The 24,549-nt window shown below is 42.0% G+C and overlaps 2 protein-coding genes across 7 annotated transcripts in view; both read left to right on the top strand.

The window, feature by feature from the left end:
- The window catches only part of gria2b (glutamate receptor, ionotropic, AMPA 2b), a 43,889-nt gene extending 37,842 nt beyond the window's left edge, over window positions 1–6,047 (top strand). For 2 of the 5 annotated variants that reach the window (XM_061787637.1, XM_061787635.1), the window contains 2 exons: window positions 2,424–2,558; window positions 4,610–6,047. In XM_061787637.1, the coding sequence (XP_061643621.1) occupies window positions 2,424–2,558; window positions 4,610–4,774 (300 nt within the window). In that variant the 3' untranslated portion in view covers window positions 4,775–6,047. Of the gene's footprint in view, window positions 1–2,423; window positions 2,583–4,609 lie in introns of those variants that run through there. The other 3 variants (XR_009790466.1, XR_009790465.1, XM_061787638.1) reach the window with 3 other exon arrangements.
- Window positions 6,048–6,633: 586 nt separating this feature from the next.
- On the top strand, window positions 6,634–21,043 carry LOC133484687 (homeodomain-interacting protein kinase 2-like). 2 transcript variants are annotated; one of them, XM_061787640.1, is made up of 10 exons: window positions 6,634–8,017; window positions 9,013–9,297; window positions 10,745–10,826; window positions 17,213–17,404; window positions 17,469–17,641; window positions 18,426–18,549; window positions 18,631–18,744; window positions 18,833–18,919; window positions 19,032–19,225; window positions 19,501–21,043. In XM_061787640.1, the coding sequence occupies exons 3-10, from the start codon at window positions 10,809–10,811 to the stop codon at window positions 19,967–19,969; spliced, it is 1,371 nt and encodes a 456-aa protein (XP_061643624.1). In that variant the 5' UTR covers window positions 6,634–8,017; window positions 9,013–9,297; window positions 10,745–10,808; the 3' UTR covers window positions 19,970–21,043. The 2 variants fall into 2 exon arrangements, with proteins under 2 accessions (XP_061643624.1, XP_061643623.1); XM_061787639.1 differs by lacking the exon at window positions 9,013–9,297.
- Window positions 21,044–24,549: the final 3,506 nt, after the last annotated feature.

Below are 24,549 nucleotides of genomic sequence, written 5' to 3'. Positions count from 1 at the left end.
ACAATGTTGAAGCCCTTTGAGTACCTTGAAAGTAAAAAAGCGCTTTACAAGTAAAAGGCCATTCACTATTTTGGTGATTTGGTAGTATTAAGTGCAATCACTGTTCTCACCGACAAACTGTTTTTTTACCCTGTTGGTGCTGGCTTTTATTATCCTGAAGTGACAAGTGAGGATGGGGGGCGGGGGTCCCTGAGGATATACGTCGCCTTCGGTCAGCAGCGAGAACTGTAGAGTTTCACCAAGGAAGGAAGGGAGCAGCCGTTAAATCTCTAGTCCATGAGCGTTTTCCGGAGCGTTTTCCTGTCTGCCGGAAAATAATATGCAGATTCAGTACGTTCATTTGCTGTCAAAGGACATAAGCACTTTCTGGGTGGGGTTGTTGTTTCTGAGAATTCTCAGGAAATACAGAAACCTGCTCGGGTTCGGGGTTTGGAAAATAACCCAAAACAATTATGTTGAAGGTTAGTATTTGGGTTTAGGGTTGGGACTGAGGTTAGGGTTAGAGTTGGGGTTTAGAAAAGAAGCATCTCGCAAAAGAATGAGCGAGAATAATATTGCCCCAGAGAAGATGGGTTTAGGGTGGGAGATTAAGAGTTGGGGTTTGCAGATTAGGGTTGGAGTTAGGCTTAGGTGTTAGCGCGGGGATTCGAGTTATGAAAATGACATATCCCCAAATAATCAAAGTTAGGGTTTGTGTTAGCATTTTGTGGAAACATGGCTCTTGTCATGCCTCCGCACAGATGAGATAAGGTTAGTTAATGACGCTTTATTGCAATTCTGCACCAAACTGGCGAGGCCGATGCCCACGTATCCATTTTGGGACCACCATCATTCCTAAACAAATATAAGAGAGGCTGAAAATGACTTCTCTGTTTGTGTCAGACCCTATTACTTTTGGCCCAATTTGTCTCCCCTCTTTGTCTCTTGTTTGTAACGGCTTGGCCCGTTGTCGTGGGCAACCCATGTAAATGGTCCTTGCACAGTACCCCAAATTTGATGAAGTATACACGACACTCGGGCTGGATTTACACTGCAGGTCCAAGTACGCAGTTCCAATTTAGAGGCAATATCTGATGTAGATAGCAGATATCGGATAGATTTTTATATCTGATACCACTTTGTGTACATTTACGGAAGACCTGAAACAAGCCGTATGTACACATCACAGAAGGAACCAATAGTAAATCATACAAATATTAAACTTTACTTACCATTGTAAGTCCATTGACCCAGGACTGTCTCCTTCTGCCATTGTTTTCAAAGAAGGTACCCTTGTCATCACACCAATATCTCTTATTTAAAGGTCTACACACCTCTGCTGTAGCATACGCAGACGATATTGATGGCCTAATTTGCGAAGAATTTTGCACAAGCAAAAACAAAAACAGATGTGGACGCTGATCTACTAACTTGGTGCAACTAGGCTTGCATCTGCCAAATTTTGCGCAATGTGGGAGGAGTATATGCCAATCAGGGGTGGTCTCTGGTATGGGCAATATGGGCAGCCACCCAGGGCGGTATTCTGTATTGGCGATCGGCATGTGGCGCACAGGGCGCTTACACTTTGGACAACAAATCTCAGCCAGCGTGTTCCACAGTGAAAAGCATCAGAGCTACCGAAAGCGTAAACCCCTCTTTTGAATACGGTGCTCTCCACCGCTGTTACACACAATTTAGTGCCCGCTTTTTGGGGTCTTGGTAAAAAGATAACAACCTTTGTAAATCACTCGCGGAATGAACACGCAATTTAGTGCCGGTTAAATCGGGGCCCTTCGTGTGTTACAAAACACTTATGTTTTGATATAAATTTGGGTTAGGATACGGAAAATAGGCGTGAGGGGTTGGTGTTATGGTTGGGGACGGGATTAGAATTAGGCCGAGGAAATGGACATCTTTCCAAAGAATGAGAGTTTTGGGTTGGGTTATAGTGGTAGGAAAATGATATGTCCTATAAGAATGTGTGTTCGATTTAGAGTCGGGGAAATGACGTCTTCCCAAAGAATGCGGGTTGACGATTGGGACGCTTAGGGCGAGGAAAATGACGTATGCGCGAAGAATTAGGGTTAGGGTCAAAGTTTAGCGTTCAGGGTTAGAATTGGGAAAATGCGAACTGGGAATGGCTTCCCTTCATCCATGTGGTGTAAATCCAGCCGTAGAGTAGATGACTGCTGCTGCATTGCATTGTGACTAACCTCAGCCCACGATACTACTGCTTTCAAATCTTACCCCAAGTGACCAATCACGTTTCTGTCTTGTTTTTGTTGTGGTTATTGGATGTTTTTGTAAAGAAAAAAAAAAACAGTAAACGATTCATTGTGCATTTGTTTGTGGTTCTATTGTATTTGTGTATTTTTATTTTATTTTATTTGTTATGCCGTCGCCTCTCCTCTGACTGCGGTGTCGTGTGCGTCCCCCCCCCGCAGGAGAAGACCAGCGCCCTCAGCCTGAGCAACGTGGCTGGGGTCTTCTACATTCTGGTCGGAGGACTCGGCTTGGCCATGCTGGTGGCCTTGATCGAGTTCTGTTACAAGTCCCGAGCCGAGGCCAAACGAATGAAGGTGGCAAAGAATGCACAGAATATTAACCCAACTTCCTCGCAGAATTCACAGAATTTTGCAACTTATAAGGAAGGTTACAACGTATATGGGATCGAAAGTGTAAAAATTTAGGGGGTAGGGAAACGAGGTTTTCATAAATTCCCCCAAACTGCACGCTTTTTTGGCTCCATCCTCCGTTCCATCCTTCAGTGTTAGTGAATGAAGAGGTTGGCCAAAGGATCGTATGTACTGGTGACTTATGATTTACTGAGAGAAAGACATCCTACCAGCCACACACACGCCTTTTGTTAAAGCATAATGATCGTGTTTGGAACAAGGAGTGTCAGTGCAATGCTGAAAAGGGAAAAAAAATTGTATCAAAAATGCATTTGAATTGCCAGAAGAATTACATTTCACATCAAATTAGTCAGAAAAGTTGTCATTTTATGGGAAAAAAAGTCGTTTTATTTATTATTATTATTATTATTATTATTATTATTTTATGGTCCTTGGAAGATTTGCTAAGTATGTAGCAGCCATTTGATCTCAAAATGTGGTTATATAATGTGGTTAAATATTTAGATTTTATAGGGCACTGTGTCTGCGATTGGCTGGCGACCAGTTCAGGGTGTACCCCGCCTCTCGCCCGAAGATTGCTGGGATAGGCTCCAGCACGCACGCGACCCTAGTGAGGAAAAGCGGAACGGAAGATGAATGAATGAATGAATGAATGAAAGGGCACTGTGTATCATGGTTGGATTATAACTGTAGTGAATTGTAATTTATCGTAAATGAGTAAATCAGATCATATTTGGATTGAATTGTATCGCATTACAATTAGAGTGAACGCTATTGTAACAGACGTTGATCATATCTTCTAATAATCAGAGTGAAGCGAATCATTACTAGAGCAGATCGCATTGTAAAGTGGAGTGAATCATATTGTGAATGAAACAAATCGAATCATAGTGAATTGCTTTGCAATTGGAGCGAATCGTAACTAGGGTGAACGGTAATTGAAGCTAAATTACATCATAATTGGTGTGTGAATTGTATTGTTTTGTATCGTAATTGGAGTAAATTGTATCGTAATTGGACAGAATCGTATTGTAATTGATTCGTATTGTAAATCATTCATATCGTTATTGGAGTAAAGCGTGCTCTTATTGGAGTGAATCATATAGTAACTGGAGTCAATCATGTCGTAATTGGAGGGAACCGTATCATCATCGATTTGTATCTTAACTGCAGTGAATCGTCATAATTGGAGTGAAAGATGTGGCAATTGGAAGGAATTGTATTGTAAGTGAATCGGAATATAATTGGAGTGAATCGTATCGTACTTTAATAGTCAATCGCATCGTAATTGGACTGAATTCAAGCGCATCATACTGCATCGGAATCAGAGTGAATCTTATCGTAACCGGAGTGAATTATAGTGTACGTTTTTGAATCGGAGTGAATCATATCGTAACTTATCTTACTCCATCCTAATTGGAGTGATTTGTAACTGGAATAAATGGTGCCGTAATTGTTGTGAATCGTATTGTAACCAAATCGTATCAGTATCGTAGTTGAAGGGAATCGTACTTGGAGCGAGCCAGATCATAATCGATATGAATTGTAGATAGAGAGATCGATAGGGAGGTAGTGATAGACTTGTGGAAATCGTCGGTGGAATTGCTCAAGTGCTGAGCAACCGCTCTCTTTTTTTTTTCCCCTTTGGAGCGGCGGCGCCGACTCTCCTTCGTACGTCGTCTGTCCGTTTAAGTTCTCTTGAGACCATGCTCATGTATGACTGTTGATGGCCACGCTTGTCAACGCCTCTCTCCTAGTGCAGAATCACATTCTCATGCCAAGCTAATGCTTGCCGCCATCCCATACGCACACGCTCTTCCCTGCGTCGTCGTCTCTCCCCTCCCCCACATGCGCACCCTTGAGTTCTCATCCCCATACATATTTATCCATATATAAATATTTATCTTTCACGCTTGAGTACACGAGGAAAGACTGGCCTAACTCCCTTGTTTGTGGGAATGTCCCCCCCCACCCCCCCACCCCCCGCCCTGCAGATGACTTTCGGGGACGCTATGAGGAACAAAGCGAGACTTTCGGTCACCGGGAGCACTGGGGAGAATGGTCGGGTGATGACTCCGGAGTTCCCGAAGGCCGTCCACGCCGTCCCGTACGTCAGGCCCGACATGGGCCTCAACGTCAGCCTGACAGACCTGTCCTGATCCCAGACCAACTTCCGAGTGCCTTACCATGGTTTCAAAAGAAAGAAAAGAGCGCTTTTGTTCTTTTTTGCCTTCGAAAGAGGTTTGTTTTTTTTCTCCCACAACGCCCCCCCCTCCCAACGCTCTCTACTATCACTCGCTTCTGTTCTGGCACTTTTTTTCTCAAATGGGAACGTCGGACATCACAAAGACTTGGTCGCTGGTCGTTATTTTCCCCAATGTTTAAAAAAAAGAAAAAAAAGGCGATCCCGGAATATGTTGGAATTTTTTTTCTCATTCCTAAATGCGCGGAAGCCATGGCTTGACAGCTGCTTCTCCTAAATCATGAACTGTGCGTAGGTGTGTGTGTGTGTGTGTTAATATATCACCACAGCCAAATCCCAAACAGGAAGCACATCCGTGTTCTAAAAATGTGAAATAGTCCTTTGAAGCATTTTTTTTTTTTTTTTTTTTTAAGAAAATCCCAAGAAAATGCTGATTTAAAAAAACCCAACTATTTTTATGTATTTTCACAAAATAGCTTTTAAAGAAACTCGCCTGTTGGATTTAAACATGCTAGTGTGCGGAAGAAAGAAAAACAGCAACAGAAATCATGTAATTCAATTCCTGTATATTTTATTCGTTAACCTTTGGTGTTGATATGAACTATATGTCAATGCTTGACCCTTTTGGAATCTACATTTTCTTTGACCCCGACCTGCTGTAATTTTTTCTGCCGCGGACCAGGGTCGTTTGTCGCGCTTTCAGGAGGAAGTGAACCTGTTTACACGCCATGAATGCAAAATACAGTATATAGATATATATATATTCAAAAACACACAAAAACAAAAACAAATGGAAAAGGGCGTTCGAGAGGCATCAGCATCTACAACGCAGAAAAATGTCGAAATGCCAAATAAGTGATGGGTGCCAAATCCTAGTGCCAGTAGATGATGAATATAGTCTTAATATAATCAATCACTGTCATTTCAGTGAATGTAAATGACTTTTGTTTTTTTGTAAACTATAGATGTACAGTCGGTGGCGATGACACAGCTAATAACGATAAACAAATAGCCTTTTTTCGGGGTTGTTTTCCATGTATTTTTGCATCCACCCGACGACGACGTAGCAGCGGTTTCTGCATGTCGTTTGCCGCCGTTGTGACGTTTTTGGTTTTTCTTTTCTCATTTTCATGACTGTCAGAAAAAGACGCGCACACACACAACAGCGTTTACATTTTAACGTAGAAGTCATGAATGACGGTGTTTGAAATTTTCGGGGGGGGGGGGGGGGAAACGAAAACATACATACGATATATATATACATATATTTTGTACAAAAAGATGACATTTGAAAAAAGCATAGGCTCCCTTTCCATGATCGTGTCAAAGCTACTTAATTAATTGAGACTTTAGAAAATGTTTTGTGTTTTTTAAAGACAAGCACTTCTGATTTCATAGGACTCACTTGATCTCTTTTATGACCTGTAAAGAGCCCCCGTGTATCATACATATGGGGTAATAATCTGTATTATTATTATCATCATTATTACTATGGCTGTTGTTTTTGTATTCCGACAATAGATAACACGCATATACTTGTAGTCGCTTCTAAGTTCCATATGGCGTAAATTCAGGCTATTCTCACTTGACATTTTGTATTATGGAATGTGTGCCAACTTGTTTATTTTTGGGACTTTCTTAAATAAATTTGAAAAAAAAGGGCTGCTCTCTTGCTGTGGCTCGGCAGGCGTCGTTTGCGGCGCGGCAACGTCAAGTCGAGAAGAATTCAGACAGTTTTCTGGGAAAATGTGCCTCTCGTGCAAAACATCCTTCAACTTTTATGACTCTCGTGTGAATTCCACCAACTCAAAACGAGACCTCATCAAATCTGCTTCTGCAAAATCTTCTTTTTCCAAACTCTTGCAAGATTTCCACCAAATCACACGGGACTTACTCAAATCTCACGAGGTTTTGTGCAAAATCACGCAACGCTCTCAAATCTCATGAGAATTCCACTAAACAACACGAGACTATCAAACCTTGTGAGACTTCCACTAAATCATTTTCAACTTTTTTCATTTTGAACATATAGTACAAATAATAAAGAAATCTACATATCTCATTTTGAACCACTGTGCACTGCCTGTCTGAGGAGTTAAAAGAAGTGAAAATTTAGAACAAAAAGCTGTGAATGTGTAACATTATAATTAACATGCCACTTCTGCGAAATCTTATGCTACATCATCCGAGACGTCCTCAAATCTTGTGAGACTGCTGCAAAATCTTACGGGACTTCCTCAGATCTCACGAGAACATCCCTCAAAATCTTGCGAGGATCATGCAACGTCATGCATGTTTTTCCAAATAATCCCCCCCAAAAAATCCAAAGAAAAAGCACCTTTAACAAATGTTGATGTTTTGATGCCTGACTTCAGGGAAAGAACCGATGCATTGCGCCGCCATTCAGTGGGGAAATGACTTATTGATATTAGCTCCCGCAGGAGAGACGCCATCATCGTCGCTCCACCAATCAGCTGCAAGCACTTTCGTGTAATCAAGAGTCCTCATGGGCCGTTAGCTCGGCCGGGGACGATTAAACACAACGAATCTGCGCGCTCGTGCGAGCCGCCAACTCCGGCGGGACTGCGAAGCTGCCTTGTTTACTGAAATCGGATGAGATCCAGTTCAAGAGCTGGATTGCGGGGACTTTTTGAGACTTTTTTTGTCTGTTGGGGTGCCATGAGATATTTCTTTTGTAAAATGTGCCTTGGCTCAGCGAAGGCTGGGAAACACCTCCCCATTGGTGCAAATACGGAAAGTGCGTTTGCCAGTTTCACCTCCACAATAATGACACCAAACAACTTGAAACCAAACAAGACGATTTAGTCTAACGAACAAAGTGGCTCGCCTCTTTTGTTAGGGAATCCAAATCTCTTCGAAGCAAAGAACAACATGGTTCCGAGACAGTCTTCAGGTTTGCAAACGCTGGGAAACAGTTATGCCCAAGTCTGGGTTGTCATGGCAACAGCTGCTTCCACATGGAGCGGTGGGGGGGGGGTTTGCTCTTCCATGCATACATTTGAAAGTCGCCCGTGACAACAAAACATCGGCAGGCAGGTTATGTAATCCAGCGGAAACGAGTGAGGGTCGCCATGGCAACACAGCACCGAGAGATGTTTTCTTGTCTTTTGCCCGCAGACGGACGCTCGCGCCAGCGCTGGCATGGCTTCCGGAAATGTCACGGAGGGAATTAATAACGGTAATGATCATAATAATAACCACAAGCGGCTAAAATGTTGCTAAGCGAAACTGACTTTGTTGCGCTGTGTTAGTACTTTCCTGGTTTATGCAAGCTCATCAAAATCTTACCACCATAGCGATCTCGTCGCTTGCAATTTACCATCGTCCATCTGTTTAGCATACCTCGTTTGTGCATTTGGTAGCATCCATCCATCCATCCATCCATTTTCTGAGCCGCTTCTCCTCACTAGGGTCGCGGGCGTGCTGGAGCCCATCCCAGCTGTCATCGGGCAGGAGGCGGGGTACACCCTGAACTGGTTGCCAGCCAATCGCAGGGCACATAGAAACAAACAACCATTCGCACTCACAGTCATGCCTACGGGCAATTTAGAGTCTCCAATTCATGCATGTTTTTGGGATGTGGGAGGAAACCGGAGTACCCGGAGAAAACCCACGCAGGCACGGGGAGAACATGCAAACTCCACATATTGAACCCCGGTCCTCAGAACTGTGAGGCTGACGCTCTAACCAGTCGGCCACCGTGCCCATTTGGTAGCAATGAGACAAAATCTCTTAAGACGAGAGTTTGTCTTCAAAGGACCCCAGGAACTGGTCCAAATGAGCCTAAAATTGCCGCTTCAAACCAAAATGGCAGACTTCTCAAGACTATTTGGCGGATCTGTTCATAATTGACATATGGCAGACTTCCTGTGTCTTCTCAGAAATGGCATTTTTGTGTGTGTGTGTGTGTGTGTGTGTGGCTTTACTCATGACAGACATGCCGAGCAAACTTGACGCCTTGGAACCTCTGCGCCGTCGTTGTGACGCGGGCGTCTCGACGTCTTAATGACGACTTGATGATGTTATTTCCGAATCAGTCACCGACATTTGCAGGCGACAAATGATGCCGCAGCCGTTTGGGGGCGTGTCCCAGTCAGTTGCCATCTGTGCAGCAAAAAAAATAAAAATAAACATATAAAAAAAGCATGTATCATAATCCCGTCTTTCCAAAAGGAATCCAATGAAAGGTGAACGCTGTAAATGACGGAGGAAATACGGCCGGGCATCCCGTGCGGGTGCCATCTGCCTTCGCCCGTCTCGCTGCCAAACACGGCGGAGGTGTCCAAGGACCTTCATATCTGCGGAAATGGATCTCCTGTGTCCAGATTCCATTTTTCATCTCGACGCCTCGCCCTCATTGACGTCGGCCCATGCAGATTGCGGCACAGCAATCGCAATCTACGATCCCAAAACACTTCCATATCCTCTCAAATGGACCTTACGACATTATCCTCAAAAGTAAATGCCTTACAGATGATTCGATGTTTGGGAGGGGGATGGACCAGAAGTGCATGTGTGGTAGAGAGACTCTCTGTAACTTCCACTAACAACCCAGGCTAAACTTTGAGGCTCTGCGAGATTCAAAGCTTTTCTCTTCGTCCAATTTTTATTGAACTATTTTACTGTGAGAGACTGTTGAATTCATAGTTGTCTTTTCAATTTGAAAAATAATAATGCAAGATAAGTTGAAAATTTTGATTTAAAAAAAAATAAAAAATCCATGTTTCGAAAATAAAATTGTATTTTTGAGAAAATTTGAACGGAGAAATTAAGGTATAACTATAAGATTAGTCATATTTGTCGGGAAGGAAGTCATAATGTTGCGAGAAAGAATCCGGAATGATGAAAACACTGGAAAAAATTGAATTAATGAGGAAATTATTTGTATTTTTTTTTTTTTTTAAACATTTAATAATATTACAAGAATGAAGTCATAATATTACCACAATTACGCCATTTAATAAGGAACTGGTATTTTCTCAAGAATACGCAGTCGTCACGTTTTTTTTTATCAAGAAAGAATTAGAAATGCTAGATGCGGGGGGGGGGGGGGGGGGGAATCTTCCAGTCATCGCGAGTCGTAACAGAACAAAAATAGAAATCATGGAAGGCACCTTTCTTACTGTTAAGTATTTTTAGAATTCAAACGACCTACCCGCTAAGCACTTCCGTTTCTGGTTCCGTACCAAGTTGTGACTTGTGACACTTCCCGCAGGTGTTACCGTTATTTTCTTCCCCCACTTGCTTTTTATTTTCCTTCCCTCGCTTGAACTTCCCTGGCCGTCGCTCACGTTTGAAGCGGCGCAGCAGCTAGGCAGCTCGTTGGCTGGCACACCTTAGCAGCGGCGTCCCACCGCGCTAAGCACAGCGCTCGTTATTTATTGATGGCGGACATTGTCACGCGGCGCACTTAAGGCCTTGATGTCGATGGCGTTGTCCCCGCGCCTTCTGCTGAGACGTCAGGCGGGCTTTTACATGTTCACGATGTGTGTACATGACTATTCCATTTTAAATGAGTCACTTCAGTCCAAACAAATATTTTATTGATGTCCTCTGCCATAACAACAATGCTATTTTATTTTCTTTATTTTTTGACTTATACTGTATGCAATCAGAGATGCTTGGACGAGCTTGAGTTATTTTGATTTCACTAAATTCTTTTTGAGACATTTTATGGACTATAATTGTATTTTAGTTCAGAAGGAGATATTTGGGCACTTTTTTTTTACTTTTGTTTTTTCATATCATTGAACTTCCTTTGTCTTCCTTTTTACTAAATTGTATGTATGAATCTATTCACACAATTATTTACGCAATTATTTTTGTTTTATTTATTCACTCTAGCAGCACGTACGATGAATATTTGTAATTGTTTCATTTTATGGCGCTACCTTTTGATTGACAGGTGGACAATTTGTCCGGATGTGCTGATGGATGGATGAGTGCGTTGAAGAAAGAGAGAACACGGCATGCATTGGAAGTGTTGTGTAAGTACAGTGGACCCCACAAATAGTGTCCATGGATAATTGATGCCTAATATAATTGCATTGAAGAAATGAAAAAAATATATATACAGTATGTGTATATAGATTTATTTATTTTTTTAAACCCTAAAAATGATTGAATACGTGGGGATAAACCACCCATAAGTATTTTGGAGCTGGTTCCCCCCCCGCTAAAAAAGGAAAAAAATAATAATAATAAATAAATAAATTGTGAGAAATTTGAAAAAAAAACATTAAAAAGTGGGAAGAAATCTGGTCAATCTGTGGGTGCCGAATTGCAAATACTATAATATATTCAAATCAGTTTTGCCCAGTAAAATGAATTGAAATGCCATGAATCCGTTCTAGCCCTTTTTTGTTTTTATGTGTTCTCATAAAGAAAGATAGCACTACATTGTATATAAACATAATGAAAGAAAAGCCAAAGGAATTAACAGGTCTTCAATAAGTGCATGGGCAAATTTGTCTCTGCTTTTCCACATGCAAGTGCATCACATGACCTTCATCGCTCCACTTTTCGCTTCAACAACTCGGTAACTCAACTTTTAGCTTGCAGCACGGAGCAATAAATCGACCACACGACAGCTGGAAATGTGTAAAAAAATAAAAATAATAAAAAACACGGAAGCTGTCAGTCAAGGCGACGGCGCATGTAGATTCAGCGTTATTTGGTGATGTGGCGCGGACAACAAGCATGCTGCTAACGTTGTGTGTTCCGCAACTTTCCATTCAAGAAGGAGCTCTCTGACTTGGAATGAAATCTGACTGAATAAATCAACGCCACGATGTCTAATTTAAGCGGCGAAATTGAAGATAAAATCTTTTTATTGCTTTTAAAGGCTGAGATGCATGAAAGAAGCGTGAGAGTTGCTCCAAGTTGGCCAACCTTTCAAAGGTCCAATTGATCAATTATTCAGTGGCGAGCGGCGGCGTCACTGACATTAGCTGGAAAAGAAATTAATTCCAATTTTTTTTTTGTGGCTGTTGTGAAGACTGCGTTTATTTTCTTTCCTAATAAATAAAATCAAATAATCGTGTGACTTAAATAAGAGGTGAATAAATAAATGATATTGACAAGTAAGCGCATAAATCAATAAAATAAAATAGATCCTGGAATTTATTTAAAAAAATATATATATATATTTCCCTTTGCAATTCATATTTAATGTTTCTGTGAAGGGTCTGTTGAGCAAAAATGTAATTAATATGAAGTCGGTTAAAATATATATAGGGTGCTGCAGTCATGAAATAATTGAAAAATGTAAATAAATCATGAAATTAATGCTGTACTGTATATGAATAAATAAATATATAATGAAATCCTAAAATACGTCATGAAATAAATATATAATCATGCATTTTAAATAAATCTTTCATGAAATAAATTTTAAAAACAGATTTATTTATTTTTTAGATTCAATAAAATAATAAATCTGGTGTTGATACATCATGCACGGTAGGTGAACCGAAGACCGGTGGTTATAAAATATTGCAGTTATGAAATGAATTATTTTTTTTTTAAATGCTTAACACTAATTGATACCAAGTAAAAAAACAATTCTGTCCCAAAATTGAATAAAAATAAGTCAATAAATATGATGATGCGGTTACGACTACATCTTGAACTATATAAAACTATATAAATTGAATCAATAAAAATGTACGTCATATTATATTTCACATTTTCATAAATGATCACATTATTTAGTGAGTTTTTCGAGTTGTTGAATTTGTCCACAACTACAGTGAATCCTAGCAGAAATAAGAATAATTTTTTTCTGCGAGATGATGGGCAAATTCGCTGCATTACGTTCAATTAAAAAAAAAAAAAAAAACTCTTTGTTTACTACATGACGGACAGCTTTGGAGAATGGTATTAATATTGCAAACCTTTCGGTCCCGACTAAAAATATCCATTGTGGTCGCGCTGCGTGTTAATAATTTATCTTTTTATGGAGGGAAAAATATTGAAATATTTACTGGCTTACACGCTCAAGCTAACACCATTTTTTGCCATTTTGCGCGAGAGTGATTTCAAGTTTGATGGCCGGAATACAATTGGGGGAGTTTATAATGTTGTTGATTTATACGGCAGATGCACTGGCACCAAAGCTAAAGCACTACTTCCTTGCCATCCATCTCCGGAACGCACTTTTCGGGATGTTGGCCCAGTGTTGCTTTGAATCATCTGAAAAACATGCTGAGCGCAATCATGTCCTCTCCCCATTATTGTCGCCGATAAAAATGTAAAAATTAGAACCAAACGTTGAGTTTAGACCAGTATTATTATATCTGAAAGCCTTTCCAGGAAAATGGAATTAGGCCGCTCTAGTTCTCACGTCACATTCATCCTGGTTCCCAGAGGCCGATGAACTGCTCGTGCGTTCCGCACCAAAATAGAGCCCAATAATAATTGCAAAAATAACATGGAAACAATTTGAATGGTGGTCAAATTGAAATAATCATGTCATGGAAAAATCATATGAATACAATCCTTTTTGTGTGTTATAAATAACAGCAGAGAATAGTGAAAGGCCCTACAAATACATTTCCCAAATAAAATAATGAAATATAAAACAAACCATAAAAAAGGAAAAAACGGATTTTACTGGGTGAACAATTCTTCATTTTCCAGTCCCGGTTGAGTTTCCTCACAGCGGTCATTAAAAAGGCATGAGCGCCAAGGGAGGCCGCAATATGGAACTGAATCGCTCTGATTTGTTGCAGACGGGCGGCGGGATAGAAAGAAATTGTCGTCTGAAATATTTACGGGGTTCCGACGGAGGGGAGGAGCTTTTGTTACTTTTGCTTTTGACTGCGAGATGGCTTTCTCGATGATTAAAAGCAACAACAAAAAATCCAAATAAAAAAAACTAATCGAACAAAATGTAGAAACAAATAGTATCAATAGTGATATAACATTTTAAAATTGAAATGTAAAAGAATTAAGAAAACCATAAATGCATTGAGAAAAAAAAAAAAAGTGATTAAGAAAACATTAGAAAATAATGTGTGAATTCACTACTTTTTCCAAATAAATGAACAGGTGAAAAACAAACAATATTAATGCCAAAGAAAATAATAAAAAGAGAAAAACACAAAATAAAACAATGTTCATTATTAATGCTGTTGAAATATTTTTAAATTGATAAATCAAATCATGAAAAATATAATATTAAAAAAACTATCAAAATAAACTAAAAAAGTGAATAAATACCAAACATAATAAATACACAATAAATAGTGCAAATAAAATACTATGAATACATTTAATCAGTGTTCAATTGTTTATAAATAAAAACTGAGCAGTCGAGAGAAGACATTGTGAAAGTATTGTGAAAGCAATATTAATTTTTATTAAAATACAAATAATGAGAAAAAATACAAATGAAATAATAAATAAAATCATATTTTTTAAGTAAATCAATGCTTTTGGTTACCTAGCAAAATAAGAGTGTCCAAAAATAGAAATAGCTCTTTCAGTACAATGAACTACGATGATAAATATGTACAATTATAAAGGAATACTATTTTCATCCTCCCCCCCAAAAAAAACAATGAATATAAATAATGAGAGAAAATACAAATAAAATACTAAGTAGTACAGTTAACATTCTATGTATATTTAAAAATATATATAAATAAACAACTAAAAATACCTAAGCAACATGAGAGTATCAAAAGTATTAGGGACATCTTTCTGTATGATGAACTACATAGATCGACGTTTTCTTTTTTCTTTTTATAACTTCATCTACAAATGGCATGGCCAGTCAGTCCATTCAAAAAAAAAAAATAATAAATACATTTAGAAAGGTTGCCCAATCCTGTATTTGAGCATCCATTGCCGCCTCCCGTATAAGAATATCGCCATCGAACGTGTCTAGTTGCCCTAGAAAGTGATTTCCGAGGCGTTGAGTTGTGAACTGCCCGTGTGCGCATCCAAGCTAATCGGGTGTTGAAAATGCTCACGCAGCTGCACCGTCTCCCAACGCAAAAAACACCGTGTACCGACTCCCGGCCGTGTTTGCTTTCACTCTGTTCGTGTTTGTTTGAGAGGGGCGCACGTGGCCATTCGCCCTCAGCGTCCGGCACGTCGTGCAACACGCGGCGCATCGATCGTTTCAAGGGTACATCAACAATCGTGTGCAGAACGCTGTTTATAATTCCTCCGCTTTGACTAAGGCCCCAGTTCCAGAAAAACAGGGGTGTGTGGACTTTTTATATCCACTGCACGGTGTGGATTTAATCAGTGATTGAGACACTTCTTCCTCTGGAGCTAATGTTTGGGCATTCAAATGTCTGAAGTTGCAGATTTACATACATTAATTGATACGTACCGGGACGCATGAAGCTTTTTGCATCGCTTTCTTTCGTGCCTATCAGAATAAATAAGTTTGTCATCTCCCACCCCCCCACCCCCCAACTAAAATCTCCCTTCAAAAGAACTGCGGGAATACTGACATAATGAGCATTAGACGTCATATTTTGGTGCATAATGTTCGTTGAGGACTCGGTGATGCCTGAAGGCTGATCAAAACACATTTTAGACCAGCTCAAATCTGCCAGTTGCGACTTAAAGCCCAAACAAAGATTATTTTTTTTTGGGAGGGGGGGGGGGGGGGGGCAACAATGAAAAGCATACTTTTTTCAAGAATGTACTTTTTTTTAGCAAATCTCTTCCAAAATAAAAGGCGTACTATCGCAAGAATAAAGTTGCATTTTTGACACTGGCTCGCTAAAATATTTCCCTGTTCAACTTTAATATCTTAATGTTAAGACTCTGTTGTCATAAGATTACCAATTTTCACCCCGACAAAATGCGTCTTTTTTCTTGAAACAATACAACTTTTTTCTCTTAAAAAGTGAGCTTGTGATTACCGCGACTTTTTTTTTCTCCAAAATATCAATCTTATTGCATTTATGTTTACACACCATAATTGTTTCATTGGCAATAGGATTATGAAACGATTTTATACACACAATTTATATACACAAATGTTATGCTCTCATAGCAGCTATTAAAAAAAAAAAAACACTCTCGCTAAAACGCATACACATACACACCACTGAAACATTTACAAATACACAACTGAAACGCTCTCATGCTCACAACTAAACGCTCTCTCACACACACTATTGAAATGCTCTCATCACACTGCTAAAATAGCGGGAGTCTATATGAGATGACCTCTTACGCGTAGAACTGAAATGCTCTCATACAGACGACTGAAACATTTCATACACACTACTGAAACGCTCACTTACACACTACTTAAATGCTCTCACACGCTGCTGCAACACTCTCCCAGATGGTAATGAAACACTCCCCACACTAATGACCGAAACGCTCTCATTCACGCTACTAAAATGCTCTCCCGCACGACTGAAACGCTCACGCAAACTAATGAAATGTTTATTTCACTACATCATATGAGCGTATGCTGATATGAAGGGTAAGACGGTTTTATTCGTGTGGGTGAGGTAAGGTCCCTGACGACGCATCACAGGATTACTGCACCACAATGCACAGCTTCTCGACAGCTTTCAAGATGATGCCACCAGTAGACATCATCCCGGTCAAATGACCTGTTTCATGAGATGTGCGCTTATGTGATTGTGATGTCACGCGGCATCGTCGCGTCCTCAAAGGTACCCGCCACCGGCGCGCGTTTTTGTCGTGTCTCTTCATTCATGAGTAAGGTACTAAGGCGTCCCGTAGTCGCCGGCGCACAGGTAAGACAGCAGAGATGGACTCTTACGGCATATTTGGCGACCGCTTGGTCCCCGGTGCCCGGCTGTACTCGGCGTCCACCAGCTATAAGGTGCTGTCGTTGATCAGCTGCGGTACCTTCGGGAAAGTGGCCAAATGCCGTAAAATGGATAGCAACAAGATGGTAGCAGTCAAGATGATTAGGAACCAAGGTAGCTTTGCGGAACAGGCCAAGATTGAGGTACAGTAAATGTATTTGTTGTGCGCGGTGGGTCAAATCTGCAATATAGAGAGACACAAAGAAAACAGAACAAACTAAAAGCAGCAAGCAAGCAAGAGGACTGTGCCGGAACTCTTAGCTGTTTGCTAAACTAAACATTGCGCGATCAGGGAGGGCAAAACTCAGACTGCCGAACATCGGAAATAATTCCACTGAGGAAACAGCAAATAGTAACATTCCGTTAGTGCTACAAATAAATATGCACAGCAAAAATAACGTGGCATTTTAGCATGAGCAGAGGAGATCTGAATACCAATGTTTTTCCCATTTCATTTCCAAACGTGAACAGTTAACACGTCAACAAGGAACTTTTACGGTAAATGGTTTTCACCATGTTACACTTTCCATTTTCACCATGTTACGTCCTTTCCACAGATTGACACGTTGCAGAAAGTTAAAATGCTGCAAAACGCCAAACGACACCTGGTTCTGTGGAAACGCGTCTTCAGCGACATGGGACACATATGTCTGGAATTCGAGTACCTGGACAAGAGTCTTTATGACCTCATGAGGGAGCGTCAATTTAAACATCTCCAAGTGAAGGACATTCGACCCATGGTCCATCAGGTATGTTTGACACTTGGACACCAAAGGGAAGACTATTGACAAAGCGTCCTTGATCACTTCGTAGCTGGCCAGCGCTCTGGACCACTTGAAGTGCGCTCACATGATTCACGCCAACATCAGTTTGAAGAACATCATGCTGATCGACCACCAGCAGCAGCCGTACAGAATCAAACTCGGCTTGGCTCAAGGCGCTTCGGTCACCAAAGAGAATGCCAATGTTCACAGCCACCCGTATCGGTAAGGAACTGGAAAACCAATGACAGCGGATCCTCGGTATCCATCTCGTTTGAGTACGAAAAGTAAATCTTGCCTCGATTGAGTACTATAGTCATTACTATAGTCCTTTCGGGATAAGCACGTTTCTGTCATGAAACAAAGTTTGAATGTTCAGGGCCATCTGTACCATTAAGAAACAAGAATACCAAAGACGTTAGCTCATCGGTATCCATCTTGTTGGAATTTAAAAAGTACAAAAGTCCTCAATTGAGGACTGATTTTCTCTGTAAATTGTTTTCCTTATCATTTTTCTTTCGGGATTGCTACCAGTAGGGAAGTGGAAAACCAAAGACAACGGATCCTTGTTATCTAATCTTGTCTTGTACTGCTTTATGGCTCTATTATCATGATTACCATTGTCGTTTTGGGAGTACTACATGTGTCATGAAAACACAGCTCCCAAGTCAGAGCCACCCACGTATACCAGTAAAGAACTCGAAAACCTCCTCGGTATCCATCTCGTTAGAGTACAAAAAGCAAACGTTAAGCAACTCTTGTCCTGGTTGAGTACTGCTTTTTTTTGGTCTATTGTAGCAAGTATTATTTGCCTTTTGGGATGACCACCCTGTTTTTGTTACGAAACAGAGTTCCAACATTGAGAGCCACCCTTACATTTCGGAAACACAAACACTCAGTCTGGTCACATATTTCTTTGCATTTTGTGCCATATTTTCAACCGTCTGTAATAATAACCCAAAATCTATATCTCATGGCTAGCACGAATTGAGTATTCATCCTGTCACAGGTCTCCAGAGATCTTACTGGGGGCTCCGTACACCGAGGCTACTGACATGTGGTCTGTCGGCTGCGTGGCGGCTTTCCTCTACCTGGGCACTCACATGTACCCTGGCAGGAAGGAATACGAAACGGTAAACTACCAGAGTAAGTTTCCCTTCAAAGCAAGACCTCACAAGTTGTTCTCAATCATGGTGTCTGTGTTGTGTCTTCAGATAAAGTGCATTATGGAGACTCAAGGTCCATTTCCAGAGGATATTCTTGTCTCTGGAGAGAAGACCTGTGACTTTTTCCATGGTGACAAAAAAACGATTACTTGGAGACTGAAGGTACTGGTAATTTATTGTCGAAGTACATTTTTGTGGTCAGAAGCTAAAAAAATAAGGGTAAAGAGTTAGCACAACCATGTCACCCTAGACGCCAGAACATTACCAACAAGTGACAGGATTCGCAGCACGAGACACCCGAAAGATCAAGTTGACTTCTCTCAATCATCTTCAGCAAGTATGCCATAAAAACTTGAAGACATGTACAGTAAACACTTGCCTCCCGGATAGGGACTGAGCCCTGATTCCAAGAGTGAAAAAATGGATATAATTGTTTTGGTTTGTTCCAGCTCAGGCCTTGGTTTTTCGATGCCAAGCACCCAGCCGATAAGGATGTATACACAGACGACAAGCAGATGTTTGTGGACATGCTGAAGGGGATGCTCCGCCTCAACGCGTCCCAGCGGCTGACTCCGCGTCATGTCCTAGCACATCAGTTCGTCACAATGAGCCACCTGAAGCCTCATCACGACGTCAGCCTGTAGTACGTTGTTAAGATGAGCCAAATGAGGGTTCGAATGAGGGTTTCAAGCCAGAGTTAAGATTCCAAACAAGGGTTAGATTTTAAAATTAGGGTTTACAATCAGGTTTAGGCTTTGAAGTCGGTGTTTCAAGCCTAGATAAGGAATGCAAACAAGTGTTAGGATTTGAATGAAGGGTTTCACAAAAGGGTTCTGAGCCAGGGTTGTGGTTTCCAGCTAAGGTAAGTTTCAACGTAAGATTTCAAGCCTGTAACAGAAACATCTCTTTACCTTGCAGTGCAAAGTCGTGCTATGAGTTGATGTCCCACTGCGAGAAGGAAGCAGCTCACATTAGCAAAAGGAAATCTTCAACCTTGCAGAGAACGTCATCAAAAATCAGTCAGAAGAAGAGGAACTCCACCACAAGAGCTCACAAGAAGTCCCATGATGCAACATACAATCCCTCCAAAAGGCTAAAAACTGCATCTGAAGATTACCGCACCAATCGACACCACCGGAATAATCAAGCCAAACAACCTGCTGGCGAAAGAAGCCTCTCCCTGACCTCGAATCCCTCAAGACTGAGGTCGAAGGATGCAAAGTACATAAAGCTGAAAACCAGATTTGCGGCACGCTTCATGGAGGAGCAAAGCGCGATGGATGAGAATCAGACTTTTCAAAGTGCTCCAGCTCGGAGCCACCACAACCCTGGACCAGGAACAAAAGCCTGGATTTTGGGGAAGGATCCTCCCAAAAGTGTACTGTAATGACCAAAACGCAAAATACGTTAGTTTTCAGTGCAAATCATGTAAAGACGTCACAAAAGCTAAACTCTCATTTACGCACAGATAAGAAAACATCAACACTCGCCAACAGTTAAAGGGATACAAACGAAAGCCTGGTTAAAATTTCAAATAAGGGTGAAAGGCTTCAAAGAATTTTAAATTAGCGCTTAAATCCACGGTTAGGGTTTCAAAGTCCAATTTTAGCGTTAGCGTTCGAAGTGACATTTTCAAATTGGGTTTTCAAGCTAGGCTTAGAGTTTAAAAGTAGAGTTTAAAGCCATGTTTAGGTTTCAAACAAGGATTAGGCTTCCAAGCCAGTGTTAGGGTTTGAAGTTGGGTTTTCAAACAAGGGTTAGTTTTAAATTAGGGTTTGGGTTTCAAGGCAGTGTTTGAAGCCAGGTTTAGTGTTTCATAGTAGGTCAAATTAGGGCTTGAAGCCAGGGTTAAGTTTCGAAGTAGGGTTAGTGTTTCAAAAGTAGTGTTTGAAGCACAGGTTAGGACTTGAAATTAGGGTTAGGGATTCAAAGTAGGGCTTGAAGCCATGGTTAGGACTTGCACCCCCATCTAGTCCACTTAAAAGCTCAGCTGAGCTTTTTCAGCTGTAGTGCATCTAATTTAGCTGTAGTTGTTTTCATTTCGCGGTAGGTCAACTCTTTTTGCTTCTCATTTTGCTATTGCTCAAGTCATTCCGCTGTAGCTCATCTCATTTTAAAGCGGCGAGAACATCTCGACCTGATTATCCTCCTCCCGATCACACGATGCAATAGCAGTAGTTTTATTTATATGGCAGAGGACGACACCCAAATGCCACACGGGTGCGCTTGGGCCCGGCGGGTAGGCTTAGGTGGCGAGCAAAGGTGCTGATCCAAACTGACATTTGAAAAAGTGGCCCAATGTGCATTCACGCGGTTACACTTTGTTCTCTGATGAAGAAGAGGAAGACACAAAAACACTTTGCCACTTCAGATCAGATCCGATCACATCACTTTTGACTGTACAGTGTCCGTTTGCTCACTCGTTGACATAATAAAGGCAAAGCTTCAAATGTTAACAAAATGCTAACATACATTTTTTATTATTATTTTTTTTTTTATCCAAAATGCTACACCATTGTTGTTTCTTTGTGGATGCTAAAAGGTACCGTGGCCGAGACGGGACACAACAATTGCAAACGCCACAACATCACGACATTAAGCTACAACATAGCCACATTAAGGCAACTCCGATTCAGCTACGCTCCCTCTGTATAATCCGCCCGGGTTACTGGGGACTCATAATGCTGACGGACCAATGGGCTTCCCTTTATCTTTAATAAGGAAAATCTTAATAAAATTAAAGTTGGGATTACGCCTCCTTGAGCCGTCACCTTATCGTGGTGGAGGGATTTGTGTGTCCCAATGATCCTAGGAGCTAAGTTGTCTGGGGCTTCACGCCCCTGGCAGGGTCACCCATGACAAACAGGTCCTAGGTGAGGGACCAGACAAAGCAAGGCTAAAAGACCCCTTATGATGACGACAAACTACGGACTCAGTTTTCCCTTGCCCGGACGCGGGTCACCGGGACCCCCCTCTGGAGCCAGGCCGGGAGGTGGGGCTCGAAGGCGAGCGCCTGGTGGCCAGGCCTGCACCCATGGGGCCCGGCCGGGCAGAGCGCGAAAGGGTAACGTGGGTCCCCCTTCCCATGGGCTCACCACCTGTGGGAGGGGCCACAGGGGTCAGGTGAAGTGCGAGCTGGGCGGTGGCCTTGTCGATCCGATCCCCGGCGACAGAAGCTGGCTCTAGGGACGTGGAATGTCACCTCTCTGGCAGGGAAGGAGCCCGAGCTGGTGTGTGAGGTCGAGAAGTTCCGACTAGATATAGTCAGACTCGCCTCCACACACAGCTTGGGCTCTGGTACCAGTCCTCTCGAGAGGGGTTGGACTCTCTTCCACTCTGGCGTTGCCCACGGTGAGAGGCGCCGAGCAGGTGTGGGTATACTTATTGCCCCCCGACTCGGCGCCTGTACGTTGGGGTTCACCCCGGTGGACGAGAGGGTAGCCTCCCTCCGCCTTCGGGTGGACAGCGAAGCTGTCAACTGATCACCACCTGGTGGTGTGTTGGCTCCGATAGTGGGGGAAGATGCCGGTCCGACGTGGCAGACCCAAACGTATTGTGAGGGTCTGCTGGGAACGTCTGGCGGAAGGAGTTTCAACTCCCACCTCCGACAGAACTTTGCTCATGTTCCGGGGGAGACGGCGGACATCGAGTCCGAGTGGACCATGTTCCGCGCCTCCATTGCTGAAGCGGCCGACCGGAGCTGTGGCCGTAAGGTTGTCGGTGCCTGTCGTGGCGGCAATCCCCAAATCCGTTGGTGGACACCAACGGTGAGGGATGCCGTCAAGCTGAAGAAGGATTCCTATCGGGCCCTTTTGGCCTGTGGGACTCCTGAGGCAGCTGATGGGTACCGGCTGGCCAAGCGGAATGCAGCTTTGGTGGTCGGTGAAGCAAAAACTCGGACATGGGAGGAGATCGGTGAGGCCATGGAGTAAGACTTCCAGACGGCTTCGAGGAAATTCTGGTCAGAATGGGGAAGCAGTGCACCATCAACACTGTGTATAGTGGGGATGGGGCGCTGCTGACCTCGACTCGGGACGTTGTGAGCCGGTGGGGAGAATACTTCGAAGACCTCCTCAATTCCACCGACACGCCTTCCCATGAGGAAGCAGAGTCTGGGTTCTCTGAAGCGGGCTCTCCTATCTCTGGGGTTGAGGTCACTGAGGTGGTTAAAAAGCTCCTCGGTGGCAAGGCCCCGGGGTTGGATGAGATTCACCCAGAGTTCCTAAAGGCTCTGGATGTTGTAGGGCTGTCTTTGTTGACACGGCTCTGCAACATCGCGTGGACATCGGGGACAGTGCCTCTGGATTGGGAGACTGGGGTGGTGGTCCCCCTTTTTAAGGACGGGGACTGGAGGGTGTGTTCCAACTACAGGGGGATCACACTCCTCAGCCTCCCTGGTAAGGTCTATTCAGGGGTGTCAGAGCTTGGTCCGCATTGCCGGCAGTAAGTCGGACTCGTTCCCGGTGAAGGTTGGACTCCGCCAAGGCTGCCGTCTGTCACTACTTTGTCGATTCTGTTCATAACTTACCGAACCGCTTACCATAATACCTTAACATAGTCTCGTCTAAATTGTACATCACATCAGAAAAATGCAAAAACAGCTACAGATCTGTCTACCTTAGCTTTGATTATGAATAATTATTGATTATTAATTTATTGAGGCTGCTGCTGTCTTGGAAAAAAAGGGCAGAGAAAAAGTTAATCTCCCTCCTAAAAATAACAATCTTGAGATTCTTTTTGGTGCTATCATTTTTTTTCTTGAATATTTCACAGTTAAAAAAATAGTATTTAAATTGTACACTTACTTTTTTTCAATAAAAATACATTATTTTCATTTTAAGAGTTCAAAATTTCACATTTTACAAAGTTTTATTTTCTCTGAATCTTTTATCTAAAATCTTGTTTTTAAAAGACCATTTAAAATGAATGCTGTTTTATGTATTTATTTTAATTTTAACATTTACAAACGTATTGAAAGACTTCAAAGGGGGAAAAAAGACCTTGGAAATAATTTACAGTCCGAAAAAACCCTATTCCTCTTTTTTGTTTTTTTTTTTGTTTTTTTTTGAAATTCCATTTCATGGGTTATTTTCTTGAATATTTCACAGTTTTTTTCTCCCGAAGAGCGCTAATGGGAACTATGTCCTGACAACAAGGGATTTTCCCTCCCCGTGGTGTGTGCCAGATGCTGGCCGGTGTCCATGTTTGCAGCAGGGGGGGTGGTGGTGGTGATATTATTATGGGATGTCAGCCATCCATTTTGGTCAAGCTCTGACCTTGTGGAGTTGAGTTAATTGAAGTTTTTCGCTTTATGGGTGAGGTGAGTCATGAAACTTTGCCACCACGCTCTGCCCACACGCAATGATGAAAAATGAAACTTTGGCAATTGAGTACACGGTCGTCCAATATAGAAGCGGCCCATCAGGAGGGTCCAATCCAGCACGTTGGAATAGAGAAAACATAAACTGCAATTGTTTTTTTTTTTTTTTTTATAAAAGTAACTGTTGTAGCTGCTGTTGTGTGCGTGTGTGCATGTTTAGCAGAATCTGCAGCCTGCAGAAATCATTTAGAATGTGAATGATGCTGGAGAAAAATCATCCCCGTAATAAATCTCGCGTGGTACTTTTCCGCGACGACGCAGGTGAGTCATCGGCATTAAAGCTCAGAATTAATTTGCTATCGCCCAGAATTAATTTGCTATCGCCCCAAGGAAAGTGAAAAAAAATAAAAAATTCTGCAGAATCATCGATTAACGTGAGTACATGTGGGCGTGTCTATCGTAACAGGACGCATAAAAGACCCATGCCAGAAATTGAAGAGGACGACGGCCATTTTGGGTTGAATCCGCCATCTTGGGCGAATTCCAAGGGCTTGGTACATTGACAAATTCCTACGAGGGAATTTGCCTGACTAACACTGACTTTGGAGGATGAATTTTAGTAAGTGCGTGTATCCTGGTGAAAACTT

Source organism: Phyllopteryx taeniolatus, chromosome 10 (genome assembly GCF_024500385.1).
Source record: "Phyllopteryx taeniolatus isolate TA_2022b chromosome 10, UOR_Ptae_1.2, whole genome shotgun sequence".
NCBI lineage: Eukaryota > Metazoa > Chordata > Actinopteri > Syngnathiformes > Syngnathidae > Phyllopteryx > Phyllopteryx taeniolatus.
This window is presented reverse-complemented; position numbering and strand designations above follow the sequence as displayed.